The 24,305-nt window shown below is 45.7% G+C and overlaps 3 protein-coding genes across 8 annotated transcripts; 2 read left to right on the top strand and 1 right to left on the bottom strand.

Annotated features, from left to right (window-relative positions):
- The first annotated feature begins 842 nt into the window (after positions 1–842).
- srp54 (signal recognition particle 54) lies at positions 843–7,826 on the top strand. 5 transcript variants are annotated; one of them, XM_046413515.1, is made up of 18 exons: positions 847–980; positions 1,710–1,779; positions 2,216–2,315; positions 2,731–2,828; positions 3,112–3,203; positions 3,311–3,395; positions 4,088–4,192; positions 4,311–4,377; positions 4,495–4,552; positions 4,639–4,789; positions 4,942–5,090; positions 5,189–5,289; positions 5,599–5,685; positions 5,767–5,840; positions 6,076–6,184; positions 6,277–6,447; positions 6,533–6,628; positions 7,238–7,826. In XM_046413515.1, the coding sequence occupies exons 4-18, from the start codon at positions 2,751–2,753 to the stop codon at positions 7,327–7,329; spliced, it is 1,515 nt and encodes a 504-aa protein (XP_046269471.1). In that variant the 5' UTR covers positions 847–980; positions 1,710–1,779; positions 2,216–2,315; positions 2,731–2,750; the 3' UTR covers positions 7,330–7,826. The 5 variants fall into 5 exon arrangements, with proteins under 5 accessions (XP_046269472.1, XP_046269471.1, XP_046269474.1 ...); XM_046413518.1 differs by having other exon boundaries at positions 871–980; positions 1,687–1,779; XM_046413517.1 differs by having other exon boundaries at positions 881–1,012.
- A 1,357-nt stretch (positions 7,827–9,183) lies between these two features.
- Positions 9,184–22,327, top strand: sec23a (Sec23 homolog A, coat complex II component). Of its 2 annotated transcripts, none has more exons than XM_046413155.1 (20): positions 9,184–9,328; positions 10,249–10,513; positions 10,605–10,662; positions 11,017–11,103; positions 11,372–11,608; positions 11,850–11,926; positions 12,012–12,156; positions 12,238–12,396; positions 12,522–12,637; positions 13,036–13,159; positions 13,305–13,385; positions 13,607–13,696; positions 19,126–19,232; positions 19,351–19,504; positions 19,587–19,664; positions 19,855–20,016; positions 20,175–20,261; positions 20,707–20,862; positions 21,338–21,403; positions 21,486–22,327. In XM_046413155.1, the coding sequence occupies exons 2-20, from the start codon at positions 10,293–10,295 to the stop codon at positions 21,573–21,575; spliced, it is 2,295 nt and encodes a 764-aa protein (XP_046269111.1). In that variant the 5' UTR covers positions 9,184–9,328; positions 10,249–10,292; the 3' UTR covers positions 21,576–22,327. The 2 variants fall into 2 exon arrangements, with proteins under 2 accessions (XP_046269111.1, XP_046269112.1); XM_046413156.1 differs by lacking the exon at positions 9,184–9,328 and adding an exon at positions 9,361–9,639.
- On the bottom strand, positions 16,422–17,281 carry LOC124072034 (adenosine receptor A3). Its single transcript, XM_046413157.1, has one exon. It carries the CDS (start codon positions 17,236–17,238, stop codon positions 16,480–16,482), a length of 759 nt encoding a protein of 252 aa, XP_046269113.1. The 5' UTR covers positions 17,239–17,281; the 3' UTR covers positions 16,422–16,479.
- Positions 22,328–24,305: the final 1,978 nt, after the last annotated feature.

Here is a 24,305-nt window from a genome sequence, read left to right as displayed (position 1 = left end):
CTGCCTGAGGGTGAGGGACACTAACAGACTCAACAGAATCATTAAGAAGGCCACCATGTTGTGGGAGAGGAACTGGACTCTCTGACAGTGGTGTCTGAGAGGAGGATGTTGTCCAAAATAAGGACGATACTGGACTTTCCCTCTCACCCTCTCCACAATGTGCTGATCGGCTACAGGAGCTCGTTCAGCAACAGACTCTGACTCCCATGATGCACCACAGAGCGACACAGGAAATCATTCCTGCCTGTCGCCATCAAACTGCTAAACTCTGCACTGTGATGGACACACTCACTTTACATATACAATGTATATATTGTTTTTTTTCTACACATGTACATATATGTTTTGTTTTGTTTTTATTTGAACACATTGTAAATACCTGTACTTTAATATTTTAGATTTATGTGAATACCTGTACTTTTAGATTTTAGATTTTAGATTTATACTTATCTTGTTTTGTTTATCCTATTTTTATACCTTTCACTTTTCTTTCCTGGTCGGGAATACTGCAAGTGCAATGTCTGTACGAAAAAGAATTTCCCTTCGGGGATAAATAAAGGAATTCTGATTCTGATTCTGATTATACACGGAGACGAGAATTGGCCATCAGTCCTCATGACATTCAACGTGAAAACTATTAAATATTTTATTTGAAATTGTATGTAATATATTATTTATAAATTTACATTTCTGTTTGCTTGTATTCCTCTTCTCCTCTTCTGCATGTGACTGTTCACCAGTCACATGACGTCTTAAATGTCTTGTCTCTGAATTTGTTGTTTTGTTTTGTTTGAAAGTGTTGACTGAACACAGTTCTGTCCGGCAGGTGGCAGTAATGTGTTTGTATACAGCTGAAAAAGAAGAAGAAGAATGATGACGACGCCGAAGATAATGTGTTTCCGGGTCGGGTTGGGTTGGATGACGTTCCTCTGGGAGAGTTTCGCCGTTTTCCAGCTGCTGTCTGATTAAACACGCCGACGGTCAGTAAGAACGAATCGCTCACCTGAAATAAGTGAGTCTAACGTGTTTAGACTGAATCTGTGACGGACTTTAATCTGTCTGAAAGTCTCCATATGAACACATTGCTAACTGAGCAAACTGCTAACCTCCACAACGGGCTGCTAACGTCTAATTGCTAACTGCTAAGCTAATGTTAGCGCCACAGACTGTAAACAGCTGACTTGATGTCGGCTTGAAACTGAAAAGAGCAGCGCAACAACGTTCAGTCATTATGATGTCAATATCAATATCAGTCTGGTTATTGATAGGTTGATGTGAGTAGAAGTTTAAATGATGCCCAAGTGTCTGTCTGAAAAAAAGCTCAATCACAACTTAGTGAGATTTACTTCTGACGACTTATTGATCAGTCACATTATCAATCAGATGTTGGAACTGAAACCACACTGTGTATTTATTGGAGAAACTGAACAGATCATTAATGTCAGTGATTCTTCACTGTTTGATTGAAGTTAGAACCAATTACTGAATACTATTTATGAATCTGATGAATATTTTCTCTATTAAGCGATTCACGCCTGGTTCCTAAAATGTCAGAAAAAATGTATTTTGTATTTCAGTACCACGTGATTAAAACAAAATGATGTCCACATTAGATCGTGTTGAAAAGCAAAAACACAGATTTCTGATCAGATTTTTAAGGCTGCACGTATATTGACATTATTCCAGAAGTTTGTCTGTGCTGTCAATAGAGAAAAAGAAAATCCTACTGTATTTGGCCTGCAGAGGACCTTATTTCTTGTTGCTGTCCTGTCCAAGCAGGTACCTAGTGACGTTTTGTTACAGAAGTGTTTTTTTTTTGTAGTGTAAAGTCTGGTACTTTGATGGCCTCAGTCCAATCAGCAGTCCAAATATATTTCAAAATAGTTGTCAAATATCTTCAGTTGATCCACTAATTAGAAAATTAACATAAACTAATTTCTGCCAGTAAAATACAAAAAGGAAGATGGAAACTTAAACTCTGTCCATTCTAATTTGAACATGTAGACATGATCTACATTTTGACCTCATTCAGTGTGACACCACTTCCTGAGGACATCATCGTCTCTGATGTCTGTCCAGAATAAATGACCGTAAATCCACTCCAGATGAACATAAATCCAAGTTTGATGATCCAAAGACTACTGTGTTACCAGGAGCTGCTAACTGCTAATTCAGCACACTCTGAATGGAGACATTTTTTTCTGAATGTTAACAGTCAAGCACGAGTGGCTGCGTGCTGCAGTCTTCGCCTGTCAGCTGACCTGCTGACTTGCTGAGCGTGCTCAGAAGCGGGGGGGTTTGTCTTTAACGCACAGGTGAGTCGGTACCTCATCCTTCTCTTCCATCAGTGTGAATTTAAATACAAACATACCTGAAATGTACAAATTACAGACTAACATTTAAATATTATTGACTGTTGACCAGTCATGCTGCAGCTTGCCTGCACATGAATGTATTGATAACGCCGCAGCTCTACTGTGTTCATCTGAGATTTTGTGGATTCAGATTTTATATTCCAACGTTATGCTGTATTGTGATAAATTTGTAATTTATCAGTGTGTCACTGTGATGAGGTGACTGAATGCTTTCTTAATGCCAGTTAACTGCTCTCAGTGCTTTCTGTATCCATTACAAACCTTTCATGAGAACAGCTGTTCATACCAGTGTGGCTGACCAGCTGTCAGTTTGTGAGCAGAGGTGATCTGAGGTGCTGTTCTCTGCTTCCTTCAGGATCAGTTCAGACCGCCATCATGGTGTTAGCCGACCTGGGGAGGAAGATCACCTCGGCGCTGAGATCACTCAGCAACGCCACCATCATCAATGAAGAGGTAACTGAGGTCATGTGACCAGACTCCATAAGAAATCTGAACTGGTCGGTTCAAATTGTCTCGTTTAAATTGAATCCCCCCCACCATGGTGATGTTAATTAATGATGATAGTTATGGTCATCATTCATGATGAATGAACGAGAGATTGAACTTCCCAGCGTGTGTCAGTTGTGTCTCAGAAGTTTCCCCACACTGTCAGAATATTCACACTGAATTATATTTTCAACATGTTAGCTGATAATTAATCGATCTGACTCTCTCTCTCTGCCTGTCTCTGTTTCAGGTCTTAAATGCCATGTTGAAGGAGGTCTGTGCTGCTCTGCTGGAGGCTGATGTCAACATCAAACTGGTCAAACAGCTGAGAGAGAATGTAAAGTGAGTGAGAAACACATGAGTCCTGATCCAGGATCTCAACCTTGTCCAGTTCAGTCCAGCCGCTGTGACTGAATGATGGGATCTCTCTGTGGCTTTTGTCCCTGCAGGTCTGCCATAGATCTGGAGGAGATGGCCTCAGGTCTGAACAAGAGGAGGATGATCCAACACGCTGTCTTCAAAGAGCTTGTCAAGGTCAGTCCATGGGACCTGGAACAGTTTCAAGGGCTTATAATATTTTGAAACGAGATTAAAATATATTTAATCTGTTGTATTAAAGTCCATACAACTGAGATTTAACTACAGGATGTGTATTATGCACATCATGTACAGTTAAGGAGGGGCTGCTGCTTCAGGTACCAGAAACCTTGTTCGGGTGCATGGGACCATGAAGAAAGAAGATTATGTTGAAATTCTGTGACATTGGAAAGAAATCTGCTGTTGCAGTTGAACTTTAAGTTGCTGTTGGGGCTTCCAGTGAGACAGTGACTCAAAGCATACATCCAGTTGGACCAAAACTTTTCAAAAGACACCAAAACCAAGGTCCTGGGGTGGCCCACGCGGTTTGGATCAGCTGGAACAGTCTGCCGGGGAAGAATGAGCTTAGAGACACGTGCCAACCGAGTGAGGAACTGCCAGAAGGGGTTGTTGTCAGTTGTGAATCAGAAAGGTTACACTTTTGACTATTGATTGTCAGAGGGCTCGTAATTTTGGCCAGCGCATCAGTAAAATATTTTAATCAAGCGCAGTGGAGATGCTGTCTTTTTTCTTTTGGAAGCAAATAATGTCTAAGCACTTTGGGCTACGGCCATTTCCATGGAAAAGTCAGAGGTTTTGTTTGGGCTAATAATTTTGACCTGAACTGTGTAAGTTGTGTGTATTTCCAGCTGGTGGACCCCGGCGTGAAGGCCTGGACCCCCACAAAAGGAAAGAACAACGTCATCATGTTTGTGGGTCTTCAGGGCAGCGGGAAAACTACAACTTGCTCCAAGGTGACGTCACACACCTGAGATACGACCCCACCCCTTGTGTTAATACTGATTGTGTTGTGGTTTGAGGCAGAGCGCCCCCTGCTGTCTGGTGTCTGACTGACTGCTTTGTTTTCTGCAGCTCGCTTATTATTACCAGAGAAAAGGCTGGAAGACCTGCCTCATCTGTGCCGACACTTTCAGAGCCGGTAACACAAACACTTCACGCTCCTTTGGTCACCTGACACAACACTTCTCTTCGTAAATGAAACCTATTCTGGTTCGTTGTGTCTATGTGATTCTCTCTTCCTCCTGTCTTCTCTCAGGTGCTTTCGACCAGCTGAAACAGAACGCCACCAAAGCCAGAATCCCCTTCTACGGCAGGTGAGTTACTCCTCAGTGGTCGGACAGGTGGTGCCCCTACTCTCTGGCTGTTAAATCAGGGAGTTACACCTGTGTGTTGCGTTCAGTTACACAGAGATGGATCCGGTGGTTATCGCCGCGGAGGGTGTTGAGAAGTTCAAAGCTGAGAACTTTGAGATCATCATCGTGGACACGAGTGGGCGACACAAACAGGAAGACTCACTTTTCGAGGAGATGCTGCAAGTCTCCAATGCTGTGGTGAGTACCTGAACACACCGGCCTGCAGTCATTATCTGAACCGACTGAAGGGGGGGTGAAATGGTCCGTGGTTATTACCTGCGACGGTGCACTCACCTTCTTGCGACTATCTCAGCTCCTTCAAGTGTTTTCCTCTGCATGTGTTTCCATAGCAACCAGACAACATTGTGTACGTGATGGACGCATCGATCGGTCAGGCCTGCGAGTCGCAGGCGAAAGCCTTTAAAGACAAAGTGGATGTGGCATCGGTGATCGTCACTAAACTGGATGGACACGCCAAAGGAGGAGGAGCTCTGAGCGCGTGAGACCGTTGTTTTCTGTTTCCTGTTTCCTGTAGTGAAGGCGTTTGTTCTTCTGTTGCTCTCGAGTTGATGTTGTTCTTCTGTTGTTTCCTGTCAGTGTGGCAGCCACCAGGAGTCCCATCATCTTCATCGGAACAGGAGAACACATTGACGACTTCGAGCCATTTAAGACTCAGCCGTTCATCAGCAAACTGCTTGGTAACTTTGTGTTTTGCAGCGGATGTGTCTGTTGCAGTGACAGCTGGTGGCGCTGAGTGTGTTTTCATACCACACGTCCACCAGCACTGCTTCAGTCAGACCTCTGAGGCACAGACAGCATGTTAACACACACACACTTTGCCTTTGCTGTTTGACCTTTAAAACATCAGGAACTGAATCAGTTAGTAAACAACACCATCAGATCTGCTTACTCTGGTGTGTGCAGGACATGACAGTCCTGCATTACAATCACAGGCTGTATTCAGTGTTTCCACGGAAACCGTCAGTGACTCGTCCTCTTCCCGTCAGGAATGGGAGACATTGAGGGTTTGATTGACAGAGTGAACGAGCTGAAGCTGGACGACAACGAGGAGCTAATCGACAAGCTGAAACACGGTGAGAAACTGACTGACACGTGTAGCATGTGACACAGTGCATTGTGGGTAAGAGCATTGACCTGTGACCTCTGACCTGCAGGTCAGTTCACCCTCAGAGACATGTACGAGCAGTTCCAGAACATCATGAAAATGGGCCCGTTCGGACAGATTATGGTGAGCGCTCGATGACACAGCTGACACCTGAGACTCAGACTCCTTTGGACAGAATCGGGGGGGGGGGGGCAACACACCTGAGATGCTCATGTGATTTATTTATTTTACTGAACACAACATTCACACTCAGATTAGACGGGAAGACGCAACACCTGATCTGAACGAGGCCTGAGACTCAACACAGACACAACTGAACTGTGATCTGTCTGTCTGTCTGTCTGGTTGGTGTGTTCAGGGGATGATACCTGGTTTCGGTACAGACTTCATGAGTAAGGGAAACGAGCAGGAATCAATGGCCAGACTGAAGAAACTGATGACCATCATGGACAGCATGAATGACCAGGGTAACACACACACACACACACACACACACACACACACACGCGCGCACAATGTCTGCGTGTGTGTGTCTCATTGGTTGTTTGTCTGTCTTCAGAACTTGACAGCAAAGACGGTGCTAAACTGTTCAGTAAGCAGCCCAACAGGATCCAGCGGGTGGCTCGGGGTTCCGGAGTTGCCACCAGAGACGTCCAGGAGCTGCTGACTCAGTACACCAAGTTCGCCCAGATGGTCAAGAAGATGGGCGGCATTAAAGGACTCTTTAAAGGTGAAGTCACAGGGAGCGCGGAGTTAATGTCTCGCTGTGTGTCACACCGTGAGGGACTGAACAGTGTCTGATGTGTGTTTTCCAGGAGGAGACATGTCAAAGAACGTCAACCCGTCTCAGATGGCCAAGCTAAACCAGCAGATGGCCAAAATGATGGATCCCCGAGTCCTGCACCACATGGGTGAGACCTGGTCTACCTGTCTGTCACACCTGCAGCAGGATCGCTCATCAGAACCATAAGAACAGCTCAGAGCTCAGATTCACCACATTTATTAAAGAGTAAACACGGCGGAGGTTTCAGCTTCACAAACACAACAGTGAAACACACAGCACCAGAACCAGAACCAGAATCATGTAATGGAGTCTCGTCCACAGTCTGCTGTCCTTCCTGTTTCAGTCAGATTGTGTGTTACATATTGCAGTTTGTCAAACAGAAGACTGTCTGCGTCCCTGATTGGTCACGTGCTACAGACATCCTGACCATATAAGGACATCCTGTGTTGACTTTGATAACCAGCTTCATGTGACCTCAGTGGTTGTTGGGTTTAGTGAAGCCGGGTTAACTGAAAGGCATCCTGGATATGTTGAAGCTGACCTCTGATCCTCCTTCACTGACTGCAGCTGACTGATTATTGAAGTTATTGATCAAAACCCATTTGGGTCCTTTAAATTTTCCCTGTCCATGTTTGTATAAGATAACGATTTGTGTCTAAGAACAAGTGGTTACTGAATTAAGATGTATATGCAGCCTGACAGGCGTCTAAAAGCTGATTTCTGTGTTTTTTTTAAGGTGGTATGGCAGGTCTTCAATCGATGATGCGTCAGTTCCAGCAGGGAGCCGCCGGTAACATGAAAGGCATGATGGGATTCAACAACATGTGACCGCCGACCAACCAGCTGCCTTAGAACAAGAAAAACTTCAAACGAAAGCTCTGCATCCTGACAGATGGAGATGGGTGGGGCTTTAAGAGAGCGAGGGAGCAGGAAGTGTAGAGACAAAATAAAAGCAGGAAGTGTGGATTTTTGTTTTGTCCTCTGCGGCTTTTCACAGGAAAATAAAGATTTCTGCTTTTAGAAGAACACCAGAAAACTGATCATTTAAAGGAGCAGTTCATCACTATAGGAAGGTTTGTCTTCTGTTTTCTTCACCCGAAATATTTGACTGATTCTTTAAATGATGAAGAGGGGCTGTGAGGAAGATGAACTGGTTGTTTTTGGTTGTCCTTAATTTAATTCTGTATGTTTGTGTATAAGAATCAGATAGAGTGGGCCGCCTGTCCTGATTGGATGAGATGACATCATGTGATGATGATGATGATAACATTAGTTAGTGACAATATTTTGTCATATAATAAACATTTGTATTACAACATTTTAAACCTGCTTTGTCTTTTCATTTTTCTCTCATTCTGATGCTGCGTCGAGCTCACGACTTGTTGACAAACCGATGCCGTTTTATTTTGACATTGCGAGACAGGATGTTGTAAATCTGGGAGTTTACTTTGTCCACATGTTGAGCCCTTCAGAGTAAAACCAACAAATTATTTGGGAGAATTCGGTGATATCTGAACAGAAGCTTGTAGGAAAAGATAAAACGTTAAAATGGTGAAAAGACTCGTAACGTGTCAACATCAGCAGACAAAAGGAGGACGCTGTCAGTTTTGCATGTTTTGTCTTTATCATTGACCCAAATCACAATGTTGAATTAAAGGTAATCTAAAATCCCCAAAAGTCAAACCAGCCAGATAATTTTCGTCATCCCTGACGGGCTGTCTCGAAACTGATGATGACTCCTGAAACATCTTCAACTTCTCTCTGAGCTCAGGGTGAGGCTGCATCGGAGATCATCTGTAGGGAAGATGAATCACTCTGGCATGGGACGTGTGTCTACACCCGTCTCACAGTAGGACAGTTTACCTCCACGGAACTTTGAAGTGGTCAAACAGAAAGAAACTGTACTATAGGAAGGATTCTACTCTCTTGAACTTCCGGCCGTCCAACATGAACATGAAGGAGCTGTAGCCCCTTAATGTAACTTTTATGGTGTAAAACCTTTTTCTCTGCCAATTTTCATTGTGTTTTCAGTGTAAGAGGCAGAGACAATAGATACAGTTCCTTTAGACTGGATTTCTTCTTCTTCTAGCTTTCTCTGTGATGAAACAGCTTTCTGTATTATTATTTAAGTATTTGCGGCATACGTGCCAGTTTCGGTTTCACACATCAATCAAGCACTATATTTATGTATTGTTTTAGCCAACGTCTGCTGTAACTATCGTTAACATAAAGAATGTAATGCACAAACCGAAAACCGCATTATTGCCGTTTTTGTCCAGAAGTAGGTGTAAATAATTATTTTAGTCAACTAGCTCCATTCACTCCCCGTGTTCTCTGGGTGAATTGCAGCCAACTTTTGGTAATATGGGATTAACAGGAAGTGGACAGGCTGTCTGTTGGAAGGTTGTGGTCAAGCAGGTGGAGAGTCATTTATTAAAGGAAGAAAACTAAATTAAGAATAAATTCAGAGAATACAGTCGGCGTGTTTAGAGGAAAGAGGAAAAGGCTGTCATTTCAGACGAGAAGGCAAACGTCTTTATTGTCACAATATCCTGTTATTTTACCCGACGGAATGATGTTATTGTTCTCACTATAATATATCTTCTTTTTTTATATTTTAATATTATTACTTTTCTGAAAATATTACAATTTACGACAAAATATAAGCTTTCTAAGACTGACAGTCTGGATTGTGTTTCCTGAATGTTGCTCAGAGTGAGCCATCAGCGTGTTTGTCCTCTCTGTGATTTGACGTGGCGCCCGGCCGCCGCCATGTTGTTTTGCTTCGTTGTCAGTAGAGAGGAGCAGCAGCGGCAGCAGAGCGGCGGTGAGTTACTGATAAACTTTCTTACAGACTCTCTTGGACCTGACAGACCTCCAGCTTCACATAGGCCCAGTCAGTTCACCTGTCTGTTCATCCCGTACCTGTCACCTGTCTGACGGCAGTGACGCTGCAGTTTACCTGCTTAGTTAGCTGTTAGCTCTGAAGCTACCTGATGTGAATTCTGGAGATAGACTGGTTTGTTTTGTTTCTGTTGAAGTAAATAAAAAAAAGCTTCACGTTCACGTGTGAAACGGACGCACATTTAATTCGCATGTGCGCGCCCCAGAGACACCTGAGTGCTGTCGCAGATTCAGGTATTCGGAGTGGACTCGAAAGATCAGTGCTATCTGATGAATGAACTACACATTGATCGTCTGCTCTGAGAGATTACCTGTAATCTGTCGATTTTACACAGCTTCATTCTCAGAGTTTTTGAAATTAAGTGTTGCAGTAAACAGCATTGGTGAAAACTAATCTCAGTACTGTAGTACTGTATTAAAGTACAAGTCGAGGCATCAGTGCAGTGCAGCTGTCTGATATAATATGTGATTATTTAAATTCTCAGAAAGTTGCACTGAGTTTGGTTGGTGGGAGGAATTCAACAAGATTAGACTTTACTCGATTTTGCACAGCAGTTTATCTTTTTCAGAGTTTGGGTTATAAAATGGACAAAAACTGAAACCTGAACCAGAGGAGTCTGGGGGATTTCTGCCCAGAATTAAAAATTTCAAGTGCAATCGATGTCAGAATTGTTGCTGATTAATTTTCAGGTAACTGAACTGAACTGATTCAGCTGTAAATTTAAGCAAACACTAAAGACTCAAAGATACAAGTGCAGTACAGTGGCAGTGTTGTTGGTAGTATTACAGTATAGTCAGTAGTAGAGCAGTAGTGCCACTGAATATTGTCCCTCCCCTCCCCAGCTTCTACCTGATAGTGTGCCAGACCCCCGTCTCCCAGCGTTGCTATGGCGACCTTCCCAGAATACATTGCTCAGAACGAGGAGCGTGATGGCGTGCGGTTCAGCTGGAACGTCTGGCCATCCAGCCGGCTGGAGGCAACCCGGATGGTGGTGCCGGTGGCGACTCTGTTCACGCCACTGAAGGAACGACCCGACCTGCCGCCTATCCAGTATGAACCGGTTCTCTGCAGCCGTGCCACCTGCCGCGCCGTGCTCAACCCTCTCTGGTACACATCACTGCACACCTGTGTGATGTCACAGACAGGGCGTAGACTCTGTGAAACACCTGTCTAATCTCCACCTGTCTGTATGTTTCAGCCAAGTGGACTACAGAGCCAAACTGTGGGCCTGTAACTTCTGCTACCAGAGGAACCAGGTTCAGTATCATCCACAGACCGTCCTGCTGGTCTAAGACAGTTCACCTGATGTTCTTCATATTATGACTTGTACAATTAGAGTTTTATTTCCCAAAGAAGTGACTTCACATCATTTGTTTTGTCATTATATGATGCCCACATCATGTTTGGACTTTAATCTTGAAGACTTTAATCTTTTACCTTTTTCTCTGAGCACACCTGTGTCATGTGACAGAGCGGATAGAAAGTTTTCATTCAGTTTTAAAGCACAAAGAACAGCAGCACAACACGACCACCAAGGATGATAGATTGAAGTCTCTCTCGCACACACACACACACACACACACACACAGTGACTGTTCGTTGTGTTCCAGTTTCCTCCATCTTATGCTGGGATCTCTGAGGTGAACCAGCCTGCTGAGCTGCTGCCTCAGTTCTCCACCATCGAGTATGTGGTCCAGGTAAGACGAACAGGTGCAGAAAGACAGGTACAGACTATCCTGTCGGACATGTATGTTATTCTGATATATCGCCTGTATAGCACTATATTGTACTGTATTTATAAAACTGTTCATTTATAACCCTTTTTATTTTTGAAGCTGTTTTGCACACTTTTTGCACTCTATTCTGTTCTTGTGAGCTGCCATGACAAGTGAATTTCCCCACTGTGGGATCAGTAAAGTTCATCTTATCTTATCTTATGTAACCCTGCGTGGTCTGTGTCCTCAGCGGGGTCCTCAGATGCCGCTGGTCTTCCTGTACGTGGTGGACACCTGTATGGAGGATGAGGACCTGCAGGCTCTGAAGGAGTCTCTGCAGATGTCCCTGTCTCTGTTGCCCCCTACTGCGCTTGTGGGACTCATTACCTTCGGCCGGATGGTTCAAGTTCACGAGCTCGGCTGTGAGGGGATTTCCAAGAGCTATGTCTTCAGGGGGACCAAGGACCTGAGCGCCAAGCAGCTACAGGTAACCTGTCTAACACCTGCAGGTAGGGCTGGTTAGTGCTCACTAACACAGCAGCCAGCCCATCATCCAGACCATCCAGTTTCATTCATATGACCCGGTCTGGGTTTAGTTTCTGTGGAGCTGAACCTTCCTGTAGGCCTGGGATCCAGGAAGGGCTTCAGACATGAAAGTTTTCTGTGTGGTTCCTGCTCCATGTTCCTGTGTGGGAGCCAGCTGACTCGTCCTATTTGTGACTGTGCAGGAGATGCTCGGTCTGACCAAACCTACAGCCACTCAGGGACGAGGTCCTCAAACTGCCCCACAGCCGCTGTCCAACAGGTAGACACGCAGTAACCTGTTTCTAGTCAGCAGTCACAATCCATCAGCGTGTTGTCATCTCATCTGCTCTTGGCTCGTTCTTCAGGTTCCTGCAGCCGGTGCAGAAGATCGACATGAACTTGACTGACCTGTTGGGGGAGTTGCAGCGTGACCCATGGCCTGTCACCCAGGGGAAGAGACCGCTGCGCTCACTGGGCGTGGCCATGTCCATTGCAGTAGGCCTACTGGAGGTGAGAGGGCTTCAACATCAGCAGTGGTTAGCTCTCAGAACCACGTGGATGTCAAACAACATTTGTGTTTTTTACCCACAGTGCACCTTTCCAAACACGGGCGCTCGAATCATGACGTTTATCGGCGGCCCAGCGACACAGGGCCCCGGCATGGTGGTGGGAGACGAACTGAAGACCCCCATCAGGTCCTGGCACGACCTTGAGAAGGACAACGCCAAGTTCATGAAAAAAGCCACCAAGGTGAGCTAATACACAGCAGCATGAGTTCATGTCGCACTTCTGAAACAAGTAGTGAGCCTACGGACTGACTGTGAGTGTGTGTGTGTGTGTGTGTTTGTGTGTGTGTGTGTGTGTGTGTGTGTCAGCACTATGAGTCTCTAGCCAACAGAGCGTCCACTAATGGCCACATCATCGACATCTATGCCTGTGCTCTCGATCAGACTGGCCTGCTGGAGATGAAGTGCTGTGCCAACTACACCGGGTACACAAAGACACATACTGTTACTCAGCGGGCACACAAAGACGCGTACTCTTACTCAGTGGGTACACAAAGACGTACTGTTACTCAGCGGGTACACAAAGACGCATACTGTTACTCAGCGGGCACACAAAGACGCGTACTCTTACTCAGTGGGCACACAAAGACGTACTGTTACTCAGCGGGTACACAAAGACGCATACTGTTACTCAGCGGGCACACAAAGACGCGTACTCTTACTCAGTGGGTACACAAAGACGTACTGTTACTCAGCGGGTACACAAAGAAGCGTACTGCTACTCAGTGGGTACTGGTCTGTTGCCTCCCATGTTCCTGTCAACATGTGTGAACCCCCATGCTCAGCTCTGTGATGTGATGTTTGGGTCTGTTCTGGTCTCCAGAGGCTACATGGTGATGGCGGACTCCTTCAACACATCTCTCTTTAAACAAACCTTCCAGAGAGTTTTCACCAAAGACGTCCAGGGATCCTTCAAGATGGCCTTTGGCGCCACGCTGGAAGTCAAGGTACAGACTGCAGCTGATCTGGGTGCAGTGTTAGCAGAGAAACAGTTTGTAAAACACCACAGAGCTGAGCTGACGCCTCCACATCCTCTGCTGTCAAACATGTGAACATCAGCATGAGATCAAACTGTTTTTGAATCTGTTGCAGACATCCAGAGAGATCAAAGTGTCTGGAGCCATTGGACCATGTGTGTCTCTGAATGCTAAGGGACCCTGTGTCTCTGAAAATGTAAGTAACACGCACAGGTGACCTTTGACCTGACGCGCACCCTCAGACGATTGTCAAGGATGCAGACGGTCTGTGTTGGATTAGCCTAGCTTAGCATACAGACTGAAGGAACCTGAGCGTCTGTCTCACATGGTGGGTCAGCAGCAGTTGTTGAGCTGTATCATACTGCAGTACTATGTGTTACACTACAGTACTCTTTACCCTCTGTGTGTGTGTCACAGGAGATCGGGACGGGAGGAACTTGTCAGTGGAAGATCTGTGGTTTGGATCCGACCACCACACTGGCTCTTTACTTTGAGGTGGTCAACCAGGTATGATCACCTGAGCTCTGACCTGCAGATGGTCTGAGATCAGCCTGAAGCTGATTGGTTGATGTTACTGATTGCTGCTGTGAGCAAACATCAACTTTATGACCTCCTGTCATCACCGTGATGATGTCTAAGGAGCAGTGCTTAACGTGATACTCTTTCACTACTACAAGTAATAGGACAGTGTAAAAATACATCAGTACGTGTCAGAAGTAAAAGTATGCAGTTCACTAAGTGTACACATAGACAGTAATCCATCCATCCATTTTCTAAACTGCTTATCTGTCAGGATCACAGGGAGGCTGGAGCCTATCCCACTACAGGTGAGAGGCGGGTTCACCCTGGACAGGTTGCCAGCCAATCACAGGGGCTGACACACAAAGACAGACACCCACACAAACTCACACCTCAGGACAAAGTAGAGCAGCCAGTTAACCTGATGTGCATGTTTCTGGGATTGTGGGAGGAAGCCGGAGAACCCGGAAAAACCCACATAGGCACGGGGAGAACATGCAAACTCCGCACAGAAGGACCCAGACTTGCTGTGAATGTGTTTTTTCATCAGTGTCAGGTAGTTTCATGCAGTGGTGGCAGACGTCCTCGGCTGCGATAAAGAGCAATGTACGATGTACATGACTAATGTAAATAATTGAGTACATAGTACTTTGAAATTACCCTGAAACACAGGACCACAGCTGTATGCTACAGAGAAACTGGACCCGCAGGTGCAGCCAAAGAGCACACAGAGGAAAACAATATAAAAGCACCAGCTCAGGTCACATTAGCTTCTGTTGGTTCTGCAGCTGATGGTCACAATAAGAAAGAACAGTGCCCAGTCCCAGTCAGGTCACCTATACTTTATTTATGCTTTGGTGGACCAGAGGTTCTTGATGTACTGTGACAAAAGAAAAGAAATAATCACACAAAGTTTAGACAGAGTCTGTGTCCTTCGCATTTCATCATCATCATCGTCATTATTATTATTATTATTATGATGTAATTGCTCTCCTCTTCACGTTAAATCCGAGTTCAGCTTCCACCAGCTGCTCTCTGTTGGTCACAGGTTGAAGCCTGACTGGATCCCGGTGAGACTGATGGTTTACAGCCCCACTGACACAGCACGAAACACAACTCCCAGTTTGTTCAGAAAACCTCCACTAGGCGGCGTGATGCTAACCTTTACCCGAGTTCAGGTGAAGTTGAGGTCATCCTGTCATGAACTAAATATCTTAGTTAAAATGCTGACGATGGCTTTGATCTCAGAGGATCAAGCAGTAGAATCCATCCTCAGGGGATCCTGAACACCTACACGATGTGACTGGATGAGTGGAGGCGTGAGAGCTAAGAGGTCAACACATCAGCTGCATTCAGAGCTCTGAAGGAGAAGGAAGATAACTGTTTTCAAATTGTATGAGCTGAGATGGAGGCAGATTTCCCACAGTGCACTGTGCCTGTGTGGTGGCCTGTTTGTGGACACAGCAGGTGTTTCGGACTCCATAGAGGTGTTGGCAGTGGTTGTGTCAATTGTGTTGATCATGGAGCTGTTAGTGTTTTTGGCAATGATGAAGGCTGTGTTGCTGCCACAGTCTTCATCGTTGTGCTGATGTGATTAGATGTGTCCAGGTGAAGGACGGAGCTCTGGGGTCGGGACTCCACAGGTGTCTTAGAACATGGACACATCAGAACCAATCTGCTGAAGCTCTGACGCAGCGCTGTCCTGTACCTCCTGGAGACAGGACAGACAGATGCACACATAGACACAGGTTACAAAATCAGTGGGTTTTATTGGTGCTTCACAGCCAATCGGACATTTATTCACACATCAGCAGGGCACTGAAGATTTGCTTTGCTTTTGTGGAGTCTTACTCACATCTGCATCATACAGGTGATCCAGGGGTTGAGTGCTGTGCTGGTCAGGACCAGCCAGGCTGAGAGGGACGCTGTCACCACAGGACTTTGTTGACCACTAAACGTCTCGTACAGACACACTGAGATGTAGGGCAGCCAGCAGACCAGCAGGCATACTACAGACAGACAGGAAGCTGTTAGCACCTAAGCACACAGAGCCAGTCAGAAGACAGTCCACCAGCAGAGGTCTGGGGACAAGCTGCAGGGACGGAGGGACTTTTACTTTTTACCATGAGAATGGAAGCTGAGGCTCATGGGTATTGTAGTTTATCGACCACTCAGTCTGCAGGTGACCTTTGACCCTCCTGTTTTTATGATGCCACTGTGTGGTGCCATAATGACAGAGAGTCCTAACGGTAAACACTGACGCTAAGAGACAATCGGAGTGACTCAGATGTTGGATGTCTCGGTTTATTTGAGACGTGTCCTTTCTGCTCCTGTTGTCACGGCAACATGCACGTATGATTCTAAGGTCAGTTTTATGACCGCGTGTTCTTTCCACGCATAAAGCAGCCGTCCTCTCCACGATGTTTGCTGTCAACAAACATCGCGGTCTTGGCAGATCGTATTCAAGTAGAAACTTTTGGTCAGGCTTTCACATCCTCTCTGATGCCCGTCCCACTTATCACCGTACAGCTTGTCTCTGACTCTGAGTCTCCTCTGCAGTCTGAGAGCTATAGAGTTACTGCAGGCCCAAATAGTTGCAGTTTGTAAAACACTGAGTGAGTGAGTATCGGTGGACAGTGTGGGGCTAATGCATTTCCTGTGCACTTATGTTCAGTTTAGCATACGCCACCACACTAATTGCAAAAGTCCCCCACCCTCCAAAAGAAATAATTTTAGACAGATTTGCCCAGACAGCTAAGCAGCTTGAGTTTTTAAAGACAGAAGGAGCTGGTAGGTAGTGACAGCGGCCAATCATGGTGGGTCTTGAACTCACCTGAGGTTGTGACCATCACGATGGAACTCCTGAGATAATTGTTAGCAGGAACGTAGTAGCAGTGCAGCTCGTTGCACATGAACGTGCCCCTCCTGGCCTGTTTCCTGGCCACATAGATGATGTATCCATACAGAGAGCACATGGTGAGGATCGGCACCACAATGCCTGCCATCATCCACAGCACCACAAAGTACCTGTTGTCAGGAGTGAAGCTCGGACAGCATAGGAATCGAGACTCGCTGTAGACGTAGCTGCCGAACCCCAACAAGGGTAGGGCAGCAGTCACCAGGCAGAATAACCAGACCAGGACCAGCACCGTTCTGTTCCGCCGGGCCGTCCAGATGCTGCTGTAGTTCAGGGCAAAGCAGATCTCGGTGAACTTGTTGACAGTGACCCAGGTGAGTGAGTGGATGGAGGAGGTCTGCAGTAGGAGGAAGATGAAGCCGCTGCCTTGACAGAAGGCTCCCTCACTGGGACAGCAGGAGGGCCAGTTCAGGCTGTTGTAGGCTCCGAAGGGGATGGTGGAGAGTCCGAGGGCCAGGTCGCTGAGGCTGAAGCTGAGGGTGAGGCCAATCGTGTCGGTCCGGAGCTCCTTGTTGAGGAGGAGCACCAGCAGCAGGAGGAGGTTCCCAAAGACAGAGGCCACGCTTGACAGTACCATCAAGGCAGCGTACAGCATACTCAGAGCATCCACCATCTTCAGATGGACTCACAGGACAGGAAGTTTGTCAGCAATTACATCACAGATCAGATGAAACCAGCTGCGACCCAAATGTGTTTAGCTGCAGTTCCTCAAATGTCCAGTGGACACTGCTCTAACAAACTGACTGTGATGAGGTTCCTCTACAGTTCAATGTGATCTCTGCACACCAACTTAATTATCTCCATGGCAACTGAGCAAAATCGGACGTCCTGAGAACTAAGACAGCAAGAGTCTGAAGACCCGAACAGAAGTGTCTCACATTAACAGGCTGTGGACCAGAAGCTTTTGGTGTGAGGAGCTGGTTGGACATTAGATTAGCTGATGAGTCACAGATGACTGAACCCGAGCACCATCACGTATCAGCAGCAGGAGGTGATTTCACTTCCACATCAGCTGTTTTTACTGTCTTTACTGCCTCCTCTAGTCAGTCTGAACAGCCTCTTCTGCTGTTTTGACTCGAGCCTCAGTGAACACGTCGTCCATCTTGTTATTCAGAGCAGAGACTCAAGACTCTGATGTAAACAATGGATCCTGCTGAACCATCTGGTTGGACCTCAGGTACCACAGACATATGATCTACTCGGTGTCGCTCGTGTCTGATGAGTCACGGCAGTGAGATGATGAAACTGAACACACTGAGTGTGTGTGATGTTAGAATATTATTGAAAATCCATCAGACTGAATCGCATCCAGGCTCCCAGAAAGTCCTCCTGCTGAGCACCTGAAAACCAGGAACCTTCAGTGTGGAGTGTGGAGTGCTGAACGTCGCTGCTTTGTGGAGTAGTTCATGAACTGAAGTCCACATAGAGAACTTTCAGGTCCCATGGCTCCTCCTGGTCCTCCAGCCGAAGCTGATCGTGATCAGTATCAGGGCTCAGTTTGGTCTTTAAGGTCACTGTTTAAATCTGATCATCAGAGTCTGAATAGTTCGGAGTCTGAAGACGAGGACAGATTGCAGGAGGCGTGTCCTGCTGTGTGTGTGTGTGTGTGTGTGTACGTACGCATACGCATGTGTGTTGGCAGCGTTGCCGTGGTGCACCTGTCAGTCACCTGCTGAGATGATAATGAGAGTACACACATACACACACCCAGTTATCTGTAAAGTCAACACTACCTGAACATCCAATATCCTCTGTGTGTGTGTGTGTGTGTGTGTGTGTGTGTGTACACGTGTCACACAGCCTGAGTCAGGTAATAACAGGTGTACAGGTGTGTAATCATCATCTTTTTCCTTCTGCTGTTAAACCTCAGACCACTGAGGAGCTCAGGTTGTACTCAGGTGTGAAGCAGCCAATCAGAGAGCAGTGTGTATTTAATCTCAAACAAACACACTTTTTTATACATCCTTTCAAAATAAGGTTACAGCTGAACAAAATCAAGAAAATAAATGTTGAAAAAATGAAACTTGCAGTAAAACAAACAAAAACATAAACATGTTGGAGAAAAGCAGCCTATCATACATGTTCAGAAGAAATCTGCTAACCACAGGAAACACACAGTCAAAGTATTAGTACCACAGTGTAAAAATACTACACTACAAGTAAAAGTCCTGCATTTGAAGTGTTACTTAGTTGGACTGACAAAGTACAGAAATGTCATCTATACTGCAGTAAATCCCTCACGGGAGTTTTTAATGTTCACCTTCAACTCGTTTTTACATCACCTGCGGAGCAAACAAACACCTGGCTCTGGCCCTGTGTGGCTCTGAGGAGTCTGTCTCTGACTCCTCAGCACACCAGTTCAACCAAACTGAGTCATTTTGTCAGCTCTTGCTTTTCTGATGACTCATTGTCTCCTGATGTTGAACCCACAGCTGACACTTGAATATGTCGATGGGATTATTGTTTGCTGATTGATCGGTGGGTGTTGTCTGGGTTGCAGCACAACGCTCCGATCCCTCAGGGCGGCCGGGGGGCAATCCAGTTTGTCACTCAGTACCAGCACTCGTCAGGACAGAGACGCATCCGAGTCACCACCACCGCCAGGAAGTACGATAACACACCCACTCTTGTACACGTGTGTCCGCAGAGGGCAGCCTGACCGACGTCAGACCGGACTCATGTCTTCTTCTCTGGTCCTCTCTTCCTCTCTGTTTCCTCCTCCCAGCTGGGCAGACGCTCAGACTCAGATTCAGAGCATCGCGGCGTCCTTTGATCAGGAGGCAGCAGCCATCTTAATGGCAAGACTGGCAGTGTACCGGGCGGAGACAGAGGAGGGGCCTGATGTCCTCCGGTGGTTGGACAGACAGCTCATCAGACTGGTAAAATGATGGTTTCAAGTACAGACTGGTGATGTGAACACACGATGACAGCAACTTCAACATTTTCTTTGTTTCTCCTCAGTGTCAGAAGTTTGGAGACTATCACAAAGATGATCCAAACTCCTTCAGGTTCTCCGAGACCTTCTCCCTCTACCCTCAGGTGGTCCACGTCCTGATACTCAAATCTATATCCCATAATACTCTGCTCTACTTGTCTTACATGCATCAGTAATCTGCTTGAGCCACACTGAACAAACGACTTAAATCATTCTGCACATGGAAACGTTCTCTTTTTTAACATCTTGTTACCTGTTACCTGTGACTTACCTGTGTTTTCTGTTGCTTTTCAGTTTATGTTCCACCTGCGGCGCTCTCCTTTCCTGCAGGTGTTCAACAACAGTCCAGATGAAAGTTCATACTACAGACATCAGTTCAACAGGCAGGACTTGACGCAGGCTCTCATCATGATTCAACCTGTGCTTTACGCTTATTCATTCAATGGCCCACCTGAGGTATTTATACACACCTCTACACACACCTGCTCCTCATTTTCTGTTGAAAGTCTGAAGCTTTATTGTGAAGATTGATGATACCAATCAGTGATTGCTCATTGATTGATTAGTGATTGATGATAGTGATCAGTGATTGATTATAGTGATTGTGTGTTCAGCCCGTCCTGTTGGACAGCAGCAGCATCCTGCCAGACCGAATCCTACTAATGGACACGTTTTTCCAAATCCTCATCTACCATGGAGAGGTACGCGCATACACACACACACACACACACACACAGAATTATAAGACACGTTTCCATGGAAACAGGGCTGCTTCTCTGCAGGAGGAGAGAGCAGCACATCCACCTTTCCTGTTTTTAGAAAGGCTTCAGTACGGCAGCAGGTGTTCTAGAAACCAGGATGCATGTAAACACCTGAAGCAGGTGTGACCTCCTGACATTAGATGCACACACCAGGAGAAATATGCTTGCCGTCTTATTTCTGAAGATGAAGCTGTGTGCATGTGGATACGTCCGTCTGTTTCCCCACGCTCTCATAGGAGTGACAGAGGAAGTGCAGACTCTGTGAGGTCCAGCCTCAGCAGACACACAGTGGGGGTTCTTTACAGCAGGTGTCATCACAGCGATCAATAATCTCCTGTGGAGCCTCATGTAGGAACATGACTAAATAGTGGTCTGTATGTGTCAGACGGTGGCCCAGTGGAGGAAGGCTGGTTATCAGGACATGCCTGAGTATGAAAACTTCAGACACCTGCTGCAGGCTCCGGTGGACGACGCCCAGGAACTGCTGCACACCCGCTTCCCCATGCCAAGATACATCGACACAGAACACGGAGGCAGCCAGGTGACACACACCGCACGACTGCCTCAGATACACAGCAACACACATCATACATGTACACTACTTCAGTATATGTGCTACATTACTATGTTCTAGAGTTCTGTGAAAGAAAGTCAATACAAATGATTGTAGACACCATCAGTATGTGTACTGTGTACTAATCAGGATCTGCTGGAACCTGCAAGACGAAACAGCACAAAGACTCCGTGGAAGAACTTAGTGACTTGCATTAATGGAGCTTGAATGTGTACGGAAGCAGAGTTAGAGAAGGAGAGAGAAGCCCAGCTGGCTTAGAATGCTGGGGGATCTCCCATGCTAGGATAGCAGCATCACTAGGGCCCAGTCTTAACTATAAGCTTTATCAAAAAGGAAACTTTTAAGTCTACTCTTAAACATAGAGAGTAAACATACTGAATACATGTATACACATTCAGTATCAAGTCCACTGTTTGATGATGATGATGACGTTGTCCTCCAGGCTCGCTTCCTGCTGTCCAAAGTGAACCCATCGCAGACCCACAATAACATGTACGCCTGGGGTCAGGTGAGACATTGACCTTTGACCTCCACACAGTGTATTGTGTGCAGTGTAATGAACCCTGCGGTAACGTGTCAATCCCCCGCAGGAGTCTGGAGCTCCCATCCTGACAGACGACGTCAGTCTCCAGGTCTTCATGGACCACCTGAAGAAACTCGCCGTCTCCAGCGCCGCCTGACCTCTCTTGTTTCCTCTCTTGTCTCTTCACGTGTGTCCTCATCTGTCTGCCATGTTTTTTTCTTCATTTTGTCTTTGCTGCCTGAATTCTCATGCATGACCAGCTAACCAATCAGGGCAAGGAGCTTGTACTGATGCAGTCCACCACAGTCCAATCAGCAGCATCTGAAGAACAGTGACAACCCATAGAGATGCACATTAGACGTCCAGTTAGCTCGCCCTGACAGCTGCTGTGTCACATTTCTGCCTCACAAACCTTTCAGTCTGACACCTGCAGAGAGACAAACGTCTCAGTTTGATTTAGCTGGCAGCTTCATTTAACGGAGCCGTTTAATACATTTCAGCCTGTCTTTTGGTTTCATTTCTAATACATCAGTTGTGTCATGTGGCACAGGAAAACGTCAAGTCATTTTCATTAGGTTGTATAAGTGTTATGTGAGCTGCTGAAGATTTTATCCTGTGTGGAAACCATAAGCTGGCTGTTAAAGAGACATTAAACGGTGCAGCAGTCTGAAGGTCAGAATGATTTCAGGGCTGAAAGGTGAACACAGCAGACTGCTCCTTTAACGGGTCATCGAGACAGCTGACCTCAGGTCTGCAGCTGCTTCTCTGACCCCTCTGGAGTAACCAGAGCAGTTTAACTACACGCTGAAGTGATCAGAACTTTGTCATTGGTATTTTGTGATAAAACCTGAAACAGCTGCTTTATGTTGTTTGTTGAAGCCATTGAACACTAAAAGTCTTGCAGAGAGAGAACTTGTTTTGTTTTCATTATGTCTTAAATCTCGTATTTTTAATAAAACTTGCGCTCACACACACACAAGCATACACACACTGACATCTCGTTTTATATGATATTTCTTGCTGCACTCTTTATCAATGCTTTAACTGACTGTTGATTGTCTCCTTTGGCCAACGCTGTTGCCATGGTGACGAACAGTAAATCCTGCCTAAGGTTTGCTGTGTAGATGTCCTATCAGTTTGAGATTGGCTAACCTCCAGGGGGGGTCAGAGCCACACTTTGGGTAACACTCCAGTTTTTATTTTTAATGAGTCTCCACAAGAAGTCATTTTCTCAGGGCAGCGGGAGATTTGATCCGATCAGCTTCCTGACACTGAGGAGAGAAGTGAACCCACACCTGTCTCACACACCTGTCTCATCGACGTTACACAGGAAGTGGCATCATCTGCTTCATCACAGGAAGAAAATATAAAATGAAAGCTTCCCAGAAACATGAACAGTGACAAGCATATAAACATCCAGAAATCAGTGAAGCAAAAGAAGTAACTTTTTGCTCATCATCACTGCTCAAAGTACCCTTCATACTGCAGGGTTTTTTTTGTTTTTTTTTTTTAAACTGTTTTACTAATTCTTTCAACTTGTCACAAATGGAGTGTCGTGGCTGACGCAGAAAAAGGCTGAAGCCCGATGCAGAGTCAATAAAAGCAGGGATGCGAGGTAGAGGTCCAAAAACAATGAGTCTTTATTTAACAAAGCAAAACTCAAAAAAAGCTCACACTTACTGTGTCATGGGAACAACAAAAAAACTGAGGCAAAAAACTCCTGGCTAAACACGGCATGGCAAAGAGATCCTGGCAAACCATGAAGTCAATGTGAAAACTAACACTCAGACAAAGGTGGCTGGGAAGACAAGGACTAAATAGACATGACAACGAGACACAGGTGGCACACATTAGGAGGGAGAAAGCAATCAAGAAAACCAAAAGCAAAGCTACCTGAAAACAGGACACACAGGGGAAGTGACACTTTTCAAAATAAAACAGGACATGACAAAAACCTTGAACATAATACATGGAAACACAAGACACACATGAAACATGACACAAGGACTCAAAAACCAAAAGACAAAGAACCAAGACGTGACAGAAACCGTGAACATAAAACATGGAGACACAAGAAACGTGACACATGCATTCAAAAACAAAAGGTCAGAAAACCAGGACGTGACCAAAACCTGAACATTAAACATGAAAACACATGAGAGACAAACATGAAATATGGCATGTGGACTACCTAAATCAAAGAACAAAGCATAACCAAAACACCAGGCATGACACAACTCTATAAGCAATAAGTAGTACTAAAGTAGTACCGATATTGTTCCTGTTGATTACCAAATTCAGTACTACCCGCTGTACTGCATGTATGTTTACTGTTACTGGTTCAGTTCTGCTACTCAGTGATGTCACAGTGAGCTTCACAAAATGACCAATGGGGAAGCGTTTCACAAATCCCTCTAAAATGAAAGCTTTTAATCTGAATTAAATCTGACAAGGATTAAAATACACACACATGTGGGCAGTCGTGGATCAGCGGTTAGGGTGCCGGACCCGTAACCGGTGGGTTGCTGGTTCGATTCCCCGTACCGGTGTCCATGGCTGAGGTACCCTTGAGCAAGGTACCTAACCCCCACTGCTTGGGTGCACGTCACTTGGGTGGGACGAAATTCGTTGGAGTGAGTTCCCTCCAATGACAAAATATGACAAAATATCACTTTCACTTTCACAGTTTATCCATTGCAGCGTTACCATGACAACAGTGGTCCATTAGTCACACCGCTGCGCCCCCGTAACCCCCAACTTCCTGCCATTCTTAACACACTTCCTCTAGAAAGAAGGAAGCATCTGGGTCGCCGTGATAACAATGATCTTCTACTGCATGTGTGAGAATTTCTACAGTTTGTTCAAATACAATGTTGCTGTGTGTGTG

The sequence above is a fragment of the Scatophagus argus genome, chromosome 15, assembly GCF_020382885.2.
Source record: "Scatophagus argus isolate fScaArg1 chromosome 15, fScaArg1.pri, whole genome shotgun sequence".
NCBI classification, from domain to species: Eukaryota; Metazoa; Chordata; class Actinopteri; family Scatophagidae; genus Scatophagus; species Scatophagus argus.
This window is presented reverse-complemented; position numbering and strand designations above follow the sequence as displayed.

Coding starts and splice junctions, on each gene's coding strand:
- srp54 (XM_046413516.1), top strand. CDS start 2,751: ATGGTGTTAGCCGACCTGGGGAGGAAGATCACCTCGGCGCTGAGATCA. Junction 3,396..4,087: donor TCTTCAAAGAGCTTGTCAAG/GTCAGTCCATGG, acceptor GTGTATTTCCAG/CTGGTGGACCCCGGCGTGAA. Junction 6,448..6,532: donor CATTAAAGGACTCTTTAAAG/GTGAAGTCACAG, acceptor TGTGTTTTCCAG/GAGGAGACATGTCAAAGAAC.
- sec23a (XM_046413155.1), top strand. CDS start 10,293: ATGGCGACCTTCCCAGAATACATTGCTCAGAACGAGGAGCGTGATGGC. Junction 12,157..12,237: donor TTGCAGTAGGCCTACTGGAG/GTGAGAGGGCTT, acceptor TTTTACCCACAG/TGCACCTTTCCAAACACGGG. Junction 12,638..13,035: donor TGCTGTGCCAACTACACCGG/GTACACAAAGAC, acceptor TCTGGTCTCCAG/AGGCTACATGGTGATGGCGG.
- LOC124072034 (XM_046413157.1), bottom strand. CDS start 17,238: ATGGTGGATGCTCTGAGTATGCTGTACGCTGCCTTGATGGTACTGTCA.